General features: G+C 43.5%; 1 protein-coding gene across 1 annotated transcript in view; it reads left to right on the top strand.

Annotated features, from left to right (window-relative positions):
* LOC138448026 (cilia- and flagella-associated protein 337-like) overlaps window positions 1-15185 on the top strand; it is a 621048-nt gene that overhangs the window by 60275 nt on the left and 545588 nt on the right. The window contains exons 3-5 of the mRNA XM_069604562.1: window positions 7842-7988; window positions 10106-10228; window positions 11005-11176. Of these exons, the coding sequence (XP_069460663.1) occupies window positions 7842-7988; window positions 10106-10228; window positions 11005-11176 (442 nt within the window). The remainder of the gene's footprint in view (window positions 1-7841; window positions 7989-10105; window positions 10229-11004; window positions 11177-15185) is intronic.

Genomic DNA, 15185 nt, shown 5'->3' with positions numbered 1-15185 from the left:
CACGCCTCCCTAAAGTCAGCACTGGATGCTCCAATTAAGCTACAAACTGTTAAAGCTCAGCAAACAAGTCCAGCCACTACAGCCCCACTATTAGAAATCGCTCCATGGCCAAACGAAAAGCTGAAATGGAATGGCATGAGTCTGGCCTTGAAGAGCATACAATAGAGTGGGCTAGTGCACAGGCCTAATATAGGCTAGCTCTCCTTGCCTCCAAGAAGGCGCTCTATAATATCAAAATCTCCTCTGTAAAATATGCCACTAAAGAACTTTTTGCCTGTTATGCACTCTCGAGAAAGGCCATACTATAACAACTGGCCCCTCTGCTTTGTCCTTCTGGTGCAATAAATGTATGGCATACTTCAAGCAAAATAATTACCAAGATCAGGGGCAACATTATGGCTAAATTGCCCTCGAAATGGCCATCTGATGTTTCCCCAAATCCTCTAGGGCTCCCTGCCAGGCCTTTGAGAGCTAAAGACCATTTCATCCCACAGTTCACATTCTCTCCTGTATCTGTCAAAGAAGTATTTAAAGTTATCCAGGAGCTTAATGTCACTAACTGCACCAATGATGTATGTTAGGGTAAAATTATTAGAGAATGTACCCCATTTTTGGCACAAGCGTTACAGCTATAGTTAACAAGACTTTCTCTTCTGGCTCCATACCTGAATCTCTGAAAGAGACCTGTGTTACCCCCATCTTAAAAAAGGCTTCTTTGGAGCCCTCTGATCCTGGTAACTATCAGCCTATTACCAATGTCAGCTTACTCCTTAAAATCCTGAAAAAATGGCTTAGTTACAGCTACAGCACTTTGTCATCGCTCACAATTTATTGGGTACTCACCAGTCGGGTTTCCATCCAGCACATAGTACAGAGATCTCAGTGTTGGACATTCAGTCTGGCATATTTGATATTCTGGATGAGGGCAAAGCTTGCTTGTTGATGCTTTTGGACATCTCAGCGGCATTTCATTTCACGACTCACACAGGATCTCAGTCCTGATTATCTTGCCATCAGCAGGGTCAGATGTTTATTAAGAGGAAGGTGCGCCTCAGTGGTGCTGGGCCAGTAGTCATCTAATTCATACCTGATCATGCAGGGAGTCCCTCATGGATCATGTATGTCTCCCCTTCTTTATACAAATATATAAAACCTCTCCATGTCCTTCTGCATAACAGTAAGGTCCAGTTTCAAAATTATGCAGACACCCAGTTGTTGTTTCTGTTCTCCAGTGATATTGCCAGAGATACCAATCATATAAACAACATCTTTAATGTCATCAGCGTATGGATGAGAGACATTTTGCTGGCAGAACATCTTTTGCTGGTGGCCCCCAATATCATCAAGAAGCTTGGCAATTCCTATGACTTAATGTCCATAATTACTCACACCATCCCCATATTGAGGAAAAACATAACCCTATGCATCTATCTCAATACGTAGATGAATATGGATGCCCAGGTTTCAGCTACTGTGAGCTACAGTCGCTGCTTCTATAGCCAGGGCTATCATTGGGAGAACACTTTATGCGGTGCCTCGCTTGCTGGAGCACCATCATATGAGGTTGAAAGGCTCCAAGCGATAGAGATTGTGGCCAATAGCCATAGAAGATCTCATATCACTCCAATGCTGAAAAGCTTACAATGGCTGCCAGTTGCTCTGAGAATAAAGTTCAAATCTATGTCTATTATTCATAAATGTGTGCATGGGGATGCTCCTTCATTCCTTAAGGCTTCATTACGATTCTATAAACCATCCCGCTCTCTCCGCTCAAGCACACAACAACTTTTAACTAATAAAAGCTATAAGCATAATCGCGCTGGTGGCATATCTTTTCAAACCTCAGCCTCAGCTTGGTGCAACACGCTGCCACAGTGTTTGCGCCTTGACTCTAATAATTCTGTCTCTTTAAAAAAAAACTCTGAAAATACATCTCTTTAGGGAACATTACACATGATCTTCAGGACTCTTCATGGACTTCATTCTTGCTGACTGTCCCCTGTTTCTCTGTTTTTTATTTATTATTCTTATTTTGTTGCATGTGCGAAGCTCGTTGGCGCCCATGGGCTTAAGCGCACTATGAATTAATGAAATAAATAAATATAATGTTGATACAGTCACATTGAATTGTGTGCTGTAGAGAAGAGTAGCTTCAAAGATATAGATTTACTCTGAGTGGATTGGAAGGGGGGGTTCCTCTTTCCTTATTCAGGCCCAGTCCGGGGATCCAGAGAAGAAATTACCCATTTTGAAGGTGTTCATGAGGGTACTCTTTTAGAGACTCCTTCTTTTCCAGTAGTATACACATATGACCAAATGGGCCTACTGAGTTTGGCTGTACCTCAAAAACACGATCATGTTCGCTATGCAGAGGTGACATTATAGTACCTGGTTTCTGAGTCAGATCTTGATACTAAAGGGGAATATTGGACTCATTTAATATCCCCTCCAGGTTTGATTTCCAATACATCCAAAATTCTGAATCTAATATAATGAGGGATTACCCAGTTAAAGTGAGGGTTTTGTTGCTGTAACTAAGGGATACTATTAAATCAAATCAACGAATCTCCCTATGATTACCCAAAATTACCCTAAGAGTTTAAGTGTGAATGTCAGCGGTCTCCAGGGCAGAACGTTACCATCAGCCATGTCATTAGTTGTCAAAGTAATGTGACTTTCATTTTCCTGCATCTGGCCATCCAACAATGATGCTGCTTTAAAGATGGTCCAGCAAAATGGAAAGATCACCTTCCACATTAACAGTGCACCTAAACCCACAGACCTAATGGAACCAGAATTTGACATAAGAGGAAGTGCAAACAGCCTCACCCAACCTCTCCTTTCTTGACTGAAGTGGATGAATATGTTTCTGACATCTACCTGGATCTTGAATCGGGATCCCTAACCAGATGCCCTTTTTCTCCAGAACACAGACACAATCCCAGTTTCCAGCATCAGCCCTTCTCCTTACACCTCCTTACACCTGCATAGACACCAGAGTGTGCCACAATGTATGTGGTCCTCTGCCTCAAATGTAACTGTGGGCTAAGTGCTCTCTCCAAGGTCAGTCTTCCTTTCAGAATTATGCATAGATACAAAATTTCTCTAGAAATACCTTCTCCATCTAGGTTTCAATAAGGCGAAACGTCGATTTGCATTGCTAGGTTAATGGAAGCCTACAGAATAATTAGATGAATCCCCCTTCTGTGCCATTAATTTCATCCTTTAGTCTCCTGAAAATAACACACACTGTGTTCTATCCAATCAATGAGTCTAGTCGGCAAACATATTATTTCTCATTATATAGCAGGGGCACCCATGGTTCCCTGCAGAAGGTTAAAGTGCTTCTTGTCAGGGATTGGTTGTTTACTATAGACGTGTGCCCAGGAAAATGCAAGACTTGTGATATTACCTTTCAGGAATCCAACCTTTACCTGGCCCATGCTAAAAATGTACTTGAAGATATATTGCACTGCACACAAGTGAAGCCACTCCTTGATCTTGTTATGAAAACCACAACATTTATACCCAGAAAGGTGGGCCTCAGTGTCCAATTGGTCACATCAGAACACAGCATACCGGCACTTCTAAGGTAATAGTCCCTCTCCTCCCCCTTTAAAGGCTATACCTCCATAGAGAAATTCTGTACAACAGAGGTCAGACTTTGTTACCAATCTGAAATATATCCAGGAATCCTCTGGACTTCAAAGCCTGTCATGGTCGAGGAGCCTGCTGGTTGGTCATCCATCCTACTTTGTGCACATATATAGTTGACAGTTCCCTGCAACACATCTGGACTTCCCACATAGCAATGTGGAGTGACCCATGGGAAAAACACCTCAGTAGAGAAAATACACCAGGTGAAAAATCTTCAGGCATCCATCTTTTTTTTTTAATTAAAAGAATTTTGTTTCATTTACAAAACGTTTCATTTATAATTGAACACAACTTGTTTCTCAAGATTTCAACAGGATAAAAACCCCAAAAGAAATTAGACATTCAATAACATGTTATACATCTACAGATGCATGAGTGATCTAAGTCAACAGAACTTGCCTTGGTAATTGGTTTATGTTTGCCTTATACTTCATTCAGTATTGGGGAATTTCCTATCATTAGTCTTGATTTTCTAGGATTCAATTATCTTATTCCAAAATTGGATTATAGTAATAGTCAGGTTTTTGTTGTTTCCTGCCAAATATGAGTCCATCTTTCTTTGGGATCTCGCGGGGATCCAGGGTTTGCAATCATTTTTCTGAATAGGTTTCTTTTCTTGCTCAAATTGGTACATTCCATTATCACATGGTGTAGTGTCTCAATTATATCTTCTTGTTCACAAAATCGACAGTATGCTAGTGAATGGGAATCTGTCTGGTTATTGCAAGGTGTTCACGCGTGAGTAGCTGGTTCATCCAGAATCTGAAGAATTGATCTCTTATGTGGCGGTCTGGAAAAAGAATCAGATATGTTGGTAATTGCTTGATCGTTCTAATATCCACATCATATTGTATGTTCATACGATATTTGGATTTTTCAGCTATGGTATAAATCCAGTCGTTCTTTTGTATTTGTTTCTTTGGTACCTGTAGCCGCTTAGTGTGCATTTCCAAGGTTATCTCATTGCTTAGCATTAGTTCCTCTATTGCTTGTTTCCAAGTTTTGAGCACTGTGTCTGCAATCGAGTTCTGACTGTCGCTCAGGATGTCATAGGCCAGAATGTTGTCTTTGTTTACTATTTTTCTATAAAAATCGAGTCACTTCCACGTCACTATAGATTTCAGTGACTCGGTGGCTAGTTCGTAACGTATTCTTACTGCGGGAAACGATTTGGGCAGCCCTAGAATTTTCCGCCAGAAGGTACCTTCTATGGAGTCCCAGATGGTTTGGGCCAAGTTGATCATGGTTTCGCTCCCATAGGTGGTGATTGCTATTACCTTCTGTCGATAAAATTTGATACCAGGTTTCATAGAATATTTCCCAAATTTGCGATGTATCACTGCACCTTGACGGGCCAGAGAGGAGATTTTGGTTTTTAACTGCATCGCCCAGTCTTTCTCTACCTCTGATTGGTTCAAAAGGATTCCCAAGTATTTAATTGTTTTTTGTTGTTCCAGTAGTTCACCGTCCATATGGAACCTTGATGGTTTTGTTTTAGTTTTACGGATATTCATCAAGGTCATAATTTTTGTTTTGGTTGTATTAATTTCAAGTTCATTTGTTTTCATATAGTTTTCCAATTGTTTGAGACTTCTTTGTAGGCCCACCAGGGTTTTATTGAGGATTACAATGTCGTCGGTGTATATGAGGTGAGGAATCAGTGTATCATTGAATTTTTGGTGGGTTTGCTGTTTCAAATCGGTGTTCTTGGGAAATGTCTGATGTATAAAGCTTGAAAATGGTGGCTGCGAGGGGGCATCCCTGTTTTAGCCCATTTGTGGTGGAAAATGGGGCAGACAATGTTCCATCTTGTGATAGTCTGATCTTAATAATAGTATTACTATACAGTTGCTTAATTGGCTCAAGAATTTCCGATGGGCAATTCCAAGATGCTAATTTTTGCCATATTTTTGCCTATTAACCAAGTCAAAAAGCTAAATTAAGATTGATAAAGCCAATAAAGACGGCATAGATCGTAATGTTACTGACCAAGGGTTCAAGATCATCAGGTTAACATTGGTTCCTGTGTTTTTTGTAAATCCGGTTTGTCTGATGTCAAATCTGTTGTTTGTTTTTATCCATGTGTTCAGATTGTTTAGTAATAATGTGGCGAATATTTTCCCAATAGGGTCCAATAGCGCAATAGGACGGGAATTAGAGGTCACTTTACGGTCTCTGCTTTTGTAAATTGGAATCAATGTGGCTACCCTCCATGAAATAGGGATCTGTTTGCACTCTTCTATGTTGGTAAATAGAAGGTGACAGAGGGTAGCCCTTTCTCCGGGCTTCTTCTTAATGATGGTGCTGCATAGCCCGTCCGGCCCGGGGGCTCTTGATGTGTTGAGCTTCTTTATTATCGTCAAAATTGCCTCTTGTTCCCATGTGGATGGCCAACTTGTTGTCGGTTGTTGTTGTTTCGTGGTCTCAATGGCAGAGGCTTTCCCTGTGTAAATAGATGCAAAATGGGTAGTCCATACATCTTTGGAAATTACCTGTATCAATTTGTCAGGCATCCGTCTGTTTAAATGTATTGGGCCATGCAGAGATCAAGCAACAGGAATCAAGCACAAAAGCCATTGAGGTATTTTATGCCTCTTTTATGTTTTGTCTGCGCCCTATTGCCCACGGGTCCCTGGATTGCGCATTATAAATATTAAACTAAACATAACTGTTGTAATGTAACTTTCCTCCTGTAAGTATCCATTAACACTGCCAGTTTCCCACCAGACAGATACGATGCACATGTCAGCCATGATGGATTTGGTACTGTCCTAACCATCTATCATAAGGCAAGGGTATACATTGCAGCAGACCTCTTGGAACAGTAAACACACCTGAAATGTCAGTGGAAAGATTCAAGACACAACCACACACAGCAGCTTTCACGGTCCAGTAAATTAGATGACCTGAGACAAATTTCCATTCCGATGCCTGCAAAAACCATCAGGGGTGCAATCAATATAGAAGGCTACCATGATAATTATGGAGTACTGGAATCCAACAAACATGCAAACATGTAAGAATGTGTCACGATCCTAGACCTGCAGACAAGTCTGTCTTTTCCGGGAACTCCTCATTTTTGTGTATCCTGTCTCTTTCTTGAAAAGCGATGAAGACCGTCACAAGGTTTATATTTGTCATTACCCAATTCGCTGATTAATAGGGAAATGGGCCTTTTAATTGGAGGATGCTTATTGCAACTAAAGCACCCTGCCATTAAGATGCTACCCCAAAACATACCAAAACTAAATAAACAAGATATTAGCTGAAAATAATAATTTCAAATTCATTCCACTAACTTTGCAATTTCGCTTGACATGTTACCTAGTGTCATCACCTGTGGTCTTGGATTTTAATGTCTCAAATTTGTCTCTGTAATCCAAACTGTACATGAATCTTCTAATACAAATGTATTGCTACCACAGTATTTCCTGTTGCAGGTAATTGTCTCTTTTCAGACTTAGCCTGGCTGGTGTATATCACTGATGCAGAAACATGAGTGCCACCTTTGAAAGGCAAGTTTAAACTTGGGGGCTGTGTATTTCTAAGTTCCCTGGATGTCACAGTTCTGCTTGGACATCTCTTTTCTTTCACCCCCAGCACAGATGTTATCAGCTGGAGGATAAGGTGAAGCGCCATTTCTAGAAGCAAAGTTCAGTATTGGGTTGGGCGTCGTGATGATGTTCTAACCTTCTCCTCCAATCTTCATCAACAAGTAGTCCTGGAATCCTCAGTGTGTATGTGGTAGCCCTCCCACATGACTGGAGCACAGGAGCACGCTGGGTGCATTTATTACCGTTTCCCTGCACCAAAGGATGAACTATGCCCCAGATTAGGATAAACATGCCGAGAGCTCAATGACAAACCCTTCTGCCATTTCCGAGGTACATATCAGAATATCTGCCAATTTACCCGTTGCTCAATAAACCTTGGCTACTTACATGTCGCTATTCATTAAAGATGTTGGAGCAGGTCTGGGTGACCGGATAGCTATCACTGCATTAGTTCAAGGAACTGCGTGTTTTAGATTTGCTGACTGCAACTGACTGTAACTGTAATAAGGATTGCGAAAGAAAAGGGAGGGACCACCATCTATCTCTATGAGTGTGGGAGGCGCATATGGAACGTACCGTGAGCTTCCTGTTCCTGTTCACTGTTGTCTACTCTATTTCTGTCATTTCAAGGTTGACACATCCTGTGATGGCTTTGTCGACTGGAGTGAGTTTTGCACTTTCATGCTGCTCCAGTACAAAGAGAAAGACTATGCAAAAACCAGAAAGGAGACCTTCCTTGCGCAGCCACCCACAATAAGACTCTGCCTGCAGAACAAGGTTGGTGAAGCTACTCCTAGCAACATAGATGGCATATCTGATTATAGAGTTTTCTGGTAAAATTAAAGAAAATACAGTAGAAACAGAAACATCTGGTCCTATCCTACCAGGGGTAAAAATTTTTACTTGAAAGCCTATGTCACCAACATCACAACCTGTTAGATGTTTTGTCATTCGTCCAAATACAATGATACATGTATTAGTTATTCTTCTAAGTGCATTTTATTGTGTGTTACCAACTCTTCTTCAGGTGATTCTCTTAGACCTTGATATTAACAAGTCGGTGGCTCATTTTCGGCCGGGCGCACTGTTCTTTCAATTAATGGTACGCCACATTTTCTTTAATTTGTATGGCGGAGAGGAAGGGCGGAACACAACTTGGGTTCCGGCCACTCCCTTCCTCTCCAACACACAAATACTCCCAGCATTTGCACTTGTATACATTTTCATGTGGATGCAAATACTGGGGATCCCTATGGGATCCGCCGGCTTTATGCGACAGCAAAAGGCAGGCATACTCAATAAGGATCCATTGCAAATGCTTCCTGCCATGTGTACATGGCAGTTGGCGTTTACCTTATTTGCACGGTGGAGTGCAAAAGCGCAGGGCAAAAGGCGGCATACATCCCGCTACGCTGCCTTTTGCCCTGCACATTTGCACTCCGTTGTGCAAACGACCAAAATGTGGTATCCCTACAAAATATCCCCACCAAAAATATCACAGTACATATGGGCGCTTGTCTCGGCATAGGCGATAATTTTGGGGGGGATAACTTGTGGGAACGGGGGTTGCTGGGGTGTCCCCCACTCACTTTAAAATAATGCAGGGGTTGTGGGGCTGTCCCCTGCAGGATCATTGGGTCAATATCGCCGCAAAAATATGCCAATATTTTTGTATCACAATATTTTTGCGGGGATATTAACACATGGAACCCAAAATTTGCCAGCAGGAAGCCATTAACCTTGCAGTGCTAAAGTAATAGATCCCCGCTTCCAAATTACGAGCTCTTTTAAAAAGAGCTCCTTTGTGCACTAGGCACATAACTTCGTAATTCCAATCCATTCTATTATTCGAAAAGGGCAATATAGTCCTAAATCTACGTAACAGGTTTTTTAAAAAATCTATCTTTTTTAAGACTTGCAAATAAAGCTTGGTACATTGGTGGGCAAGGTCTCCTATTTGTGGGTTTTTATGGTGTACTGTTTACGGAAGTGGCTAAAAAATCCTGAAAAAATGCTGAAACACACAAACATTTCCTGGGCAGCTCTGGAATCTACCTAGGAACTCATGCTTTATGAGTCCATGTTAAAAAAAAAAAAAGTCATGCAGGTTTAAAGTAAAAAGGTGAAAAAGAAAAAACAATATACACATGCAAATTATGACCCGCGTTTCTCCTTCAGAAAGCCCATACATAAGGTAACAGCTCTTTTTTAACAGTGTCTCCTTACGCACCAAATTTTTTCAAGTCTTTTTTTCAGATTATCAAATGTGATGGAAGGAAATTCTAGAACTATTTTTGACTCTTCACAAAGAGTGCTTGTTTTATGGTTTGCCATTAAAGGGTTAAGACTACATTAAACGTTTTTTTTTGCTAGTGTATTATGTTTACATCAAAGTGACCCTTTACACAAATATTGATATGATTGGCCGTACAATGATTGTGGCAGCCCAGATGCATTCAGTGTTTGCTTATGGTTGGTGAAGACACAGGGGATCATTACAGCTTTGCCGGTATCCTGGCGGTAAATCTGCTAGGATGCCTGCAAATGGTAGTACTGTTACGGCACTAAATCCAGATTATGAGTGCCGCTAAGGGTGGTAAATCCCCGTTCCATGGAGTCCCAGAATCCATGGGGGATTTGCTGGTATGACTGGCACTGGTAATGCCATTGCTGGTAATACCGGCTATTTTTGCCTGGGAATTACGCGTGGGTCTTGGCTGGAGGCAATTCCTCCACCCCAACAACAAACTTGTACTTTGCAGGTGGAAACATTTGACTGTTGACATTAATACAGCATGTTTATTCCGCACCAGCAAAGCTTTAATGACCCCACAGTGCCATGAAGATCATTCCTTAGGGTCTAAATCATTTTAAGTTATGTTTTTGAATTGCAGCAGGAGCCTACAAGCCGCATCTTAGCCATCTCCTTTCCTCCGCCCGTTTGGTTTGTGACCGTCAGCAAAGGGGGCGTGCTTACTGCATGGGACAGCGAATTGCACGCTCAGAAATCCTATGAGGTAAATGGCTGCGCATCTCTATGGACAAATACTTTTCAAAGGTCCTTCTGTTTTAGCATATTAAAGCAATACGTTGTCTGTTCCATCAAGTTATGTAGTCAAAGTGGTTAATTACACTTTGCCCAGAAGGATCAGTGGGGGGCTAGTGATTGAGTGTGCACATTGGATTAAAGAAGTGGTAATTTATCATACCCCACTGTACTGTCTCCTATTGCCATTCAAACAATCTGGCTCAGGCTGACACTAGATTGGTGCACACTGTTTACACTTCAATCATGCCAAGGAAAGAGATGATTGCCAGTACTGTGCCTCTGCCTGGGCGTCATTATAGCTCAATTTCTCACCCCTGGTCCTGGACCTGTACACGCAACTGGCCGGAAATGTAACAAGTGGCTGCTGCCATGGAGCACCCTCAATTTGTCAACTTTTCAGTCACTAACGCTCAAGTAGACTGATGCATTTCTACTCACTTTGAAATACCTGAAAACTATATGCTGTGCATACCTTTGTCTGTGTAGTTTTTTAAAAGTCGTATTTGAAATACAAACCAATGAATACGTCAATATATGAATTACACAACTTAAAAAACAGCATGAGCACGTCTGTGGAGCATACCCATTGCTCCCAATCTGTGGAAAGTGGGTTTGCCTTGGTGCAAGCTCAATCCTCTCCACCTCCAATATATGCGCCAGCAAATGTTGCCTACTTTAGGGGAAAAATGGCTTCTTATTTCCAATAAATATGTTGCAACCTAAACTCACCACCGACTATTACAGATTGAAGCCGAAGCTAGCAATACACAAGCTGGAAAAAGGAGGTTCAAAGCCTGGACGACGGATGCAGTTTACATGCCGAACGTGCACAAAATCGCTGTCACCACCACCAGCCGGGACATCCACTTTTTTGACGTGTCTACGATAAACATCTTTGAAGAATTCCGCTTGTTTGGTAAGCCCTCATTGACACATTATCTATACGCTGAGTACCTGGCGTGGAGGATAAATACAGCTCATGTTTGATAATCAGCATTAGATTCATAGACTGAACTGTAAAGGTAGTCGAACTCTACATATAATTCATGAGTACCCGGCGGGGGGCGTGGCTTCAACCTCCCAGCCAATGGGGTGGCTCAAAACGTGGGGCTTTACCAAATGGTAAAGCCCCTGCTCTGAGCCTCCTTGGAGCTAGAGGCTGTCATTTGCCCCACTGGATACCAAGTAAGACAGTGATCCCCTGTTTCCCCTTCCTCTGCCCTCACCTATACCCCCTTTTTCCACATCTCGTCTCCCCTCCCACCTGTACCCCACTTACCTGGCACTGCTTGGTTCCTTGCCGGTCCTGGTTACACTAGTGTCCCTGGCGCATCACCGACCTGGCAATGGGCACAATGGAAAGGGAGAAGGGACTACGTGGAGTTCTCTTCTCCCTGATTCATGGCAGCCATCATTTTTAATTTTTTTTAATTTTTCTTAATTTTAAATAACAACACAAACTTATGAATGATTTGAAAACAATAACATAATCACAAATAACAACCCCCCCCTTCCCACCCTCCTAACTTGACCAAGTCCATTCTATTCTGTGATATGATCTAAGAGCCTGCAGGGTTAGTGTGGGCTGTCCAAGTCCTCACTGGAGGAGCTATCCCCTTCGCGTAAAACAGGCTCGTTGTGATGGCCACCCATTGTAATAGATCGGTGGAGGTGTCTAGCTTTTGGTGTCGTTGCGCCAGCTCCCAAGCCCCCGTTTCGGCTGCTGTCCATCTCCGGAGGTCCTCCCACCACATTGAGAGACTGGGGGCTCTGGGGCATTTCCAAGCCATGGCTTAAGTCTGTTCAGAGGCTTATTCTTTTTTCCTTTAGGGTATGAGCCCAGGATGCATGCTTTAGGTGTCTGCACATCTAATGCGATATCTGCCTCCGCCACCCTTACTTTGATTTGCGTCCAGAAGGTTTGAATTGCCGGACATCCCCAAAACATGTGTGTCATCCCCACACAGGGTTCTTGGCATTTGGGGCACATTGTGCTCTACTGAATCTTGAGATAAATGTCTGGGGTAAGGTATGTCCTGTTGGTTATATAGAATTGTATGAGCTGCAGGCGGGCATTTCTAGAATATTTTTTGTGGTAGTGTGTTATAACCTCCCATTCATTGTCTTCGAACTGTGTGTCAAGTTCAAGCTCCCATTTTCTCCTGCTCTTAAGGTCTTGCTGCGTAGTACAGGTGAGCAAAGTTTCGTAGAGCCTCCAGGTTTCCTGTCCTCCCTCTGCCGCACTCAGCAGGTTCTCAATGACCTTGTGGCCAGTGTCAAGGGTCTCCATATCCGGCTAGCGTTTTGAGAGTCTTTTTACAACAGCGCTGTGTAGGAGGAACTGTCCTGTTGGTATCCCTGTGGATAAACGTAAGGATGCCCTGATCGTCTACCAGATCTCCCAGGGTGGAAACACCGTAAGTCTCCCATGTATTCCTTATCACCTCCTGGCCTTCAGGTCTGGTAGTAATGATTGCAATAATGGGGATCTGTGGGGAGTAAGGGTCGACTACTCCGGCGGCTTTGCAGGCGCGCTTCCATATCTGGGTTCCGAGGCGGATTAAGTGTGAATCTTGATGTCTTGCTCCCTGTTCAATCCAGAGTAGGTTCCTGAGTAGCATTAGGGAGTTTGTGGGCTGCAGAAGGCGAGTGTCAGTTGTGGCGTCATCGGCCATCCATTGGATCATATGCTTCAGTTGACCTGCCATATAGTAAAGTTTGAAATTGGGGACCTTGAGGCCGCCTCTGTCATATGGCCTTTGCGTTGTCTCCAGGGCAACTCTGTGTCTTCCATCTAGCCAAAGATATTTTCTGCAGAGTTTATTTAGATCCTTGAAGAATGATTGCGGGATATTGTATGGGACATTGGTGAAGAAGTAGAGGAATCTGGGTAGTGCTACCATTTTAGTGCTACCATTTTAAGGAGCCCTGCTCTACCCGCTACCGAAAGTGGCAGCTTGCTCCAGAAGTCTATTGATTTGACCAAGCCCTCTCTCGCCTTCAGTGTGTTCAACATATGTTCAGTTTTGGAGTCTCGATGGATCGTGATGCCCAAGTATTTGAAGGATGTAGGTTCCCATTTAAGGGCAAATGTTGGGAGGTGTTTCTCTTTGGACTTACTTAGGGCTGCTAGGGGGTACAGGCATGACTTATCGTAGTTGATTTGGATACCTGTGCATCTATGAAACCCCTCCAACGTCTCCAGTATGTAGGGTAGTATGTGTTCGGGGTCTTTTAAGTAAAGAAGCATGTCATCCGCATACATGGAGACTTAAGTGGGTCACCCCGTCAATTACTATACCCCCATCGCCATACTCCTGTCTGAGGTATGCCACCACTGGTTCAATAGCTAAGATATATAGCATAGGGGAAAGGGGGCATCCCTGCCGTGTACCCCGGGAGAGATTCCACTTGTCAGAGAAGGTGTTGTTCGTACGTACCCTGCGGTGGGGTCTGTGTATGTGAGTTCTACCCATTTAAGGAAGGCAGGCCCAATCCCCATCTTGGCCAGAGTGGCGTGGAGCCATTTCCATCGAACTGAATCAAATGCCTTGGAGGTGTCTAAGGACGCCACTGCGCATTTTTCCGGGTTCTTGTCAGTGCTATAAATGACATGGTGCAGTCTACGTAAGTTTTCAATGATGGAGCGGCCTTGCACATACCCTGTCTGGTCGTGGTGGATTAAGAGTGGGATGGCTACCCTTAGCCTCCCTGTTAGTAGCGCTGTTAGTATCTTGTTGTCCACTTTAAGCATGGACAAGGGTCTGTATGATCTGCATTCTGAACTGTCCTTATTGGTTTTTAACAGGGGGATGATGACTGCCTCTCTCATGGTGTCTGGGAGGTGACCTAACTCATATGCCTCATTGTACACTTGGGAAAGTAGTGGGGCCAGTATATTCTCGTAGGTCTTATGGCACTTTCCTGGGAGTCAGTCGGGTCCGGGTGCTTTCCCGGAAGGGAGCGATCTAATAGTGACCGCAACCTCCTCATCGGTGATGGGGCCTTCTAGGGTCTCGGCTATTTGTTCATCAAGCTGAGGTAGCCTGATGATGTCGAGGACGTCCCCAATTTCTACCTCCGTGGGTGGTGAAGAGTCGCAATAAAGGGCCTGGTAGTATTCTTTGAATGCTAGATTAATCCCCCTTTGTGTGTGGATGCTCTGGCTATCTGTGCCCCGGAATAGGCAAATGGGTTTCCTGGGAATTTCGTGTTTATAGAGCGATGCTAATAATTTCCCAGGTTTGTCGCCTAGGCCATGATTCCTTTCAACGTATTTTGAGTAGCTTAGTTTCCCCAGTGTCTCCCAGTGTGCTAGGCAGGCTTGCTTTAGCTCTATTGTTTTGTTCATGTGGGCAGGGTCTGGGGACGTTATTTTTTCCAATTCTCTCAACTCGTCTTCAGTGCGTGCTAGCAGGGACGAGATGGATCTTTCGGCCCCACCAGTGGCAGCGATCATTTCACCCCTCATCACCACTTTGTATGCCTCCCATGCCGTGCTTATGTGTTGAACACTGTCTAAGTTGGTCTGCCAATAGTCTGACGTGCTCTGTCTAATTTGTTCACAGAAGGCTTTATCTAGCAGTGCTTCACTTCTGAGTCTCCATGTAGGAACTGGGGGTCTGGGCGTGATTACAGTCCAAGTGGTCATCAGGGGGGAGTGATCTGACAGCACCCTGGCCAGGTATTGTGTGTCTTCGAACAAGTCTAGGTGTTCCTCACTAGTGAATATGCAATCGATTCTGGTGTATACGGCATGTGGGGGTGAGTAAAAGGAGTAAACTCTGTCATCTGGGTGCTGTTCTCTCCATAGGTCTTTCAAAGCGAATTGATGTGCAAGGGCGTTCAATATTTTGGTGGGTGGGGAAGGGCGGACGTGTTTGTTGTCGGATCTGTCAATACAAGGATCCAGGGTACAATTGTGG

The sequence above is a fragment of the Ambystoma mexicanum genome, chromosome 3q, assembly GCF_040938575.1.
Source record: "Ambystoma mexicanum isolate Mex_15411 chromosome 3q, UKY_AmexF1_1, whole genome shotgun sequence".
NCBI classification, from domain to species: domain Eukaryota; kingdom Metazoa; phylum Chordata; class Amphibia; order Caudata; family Ambystomatidae; genus Ambystoma; species Ambystoma mexicanum.
The sequence above is the reverse complement of the archived record's forward strand: the minus strand, read 5'-3'. Positions and strand labels throughout refer to the sequence as shown.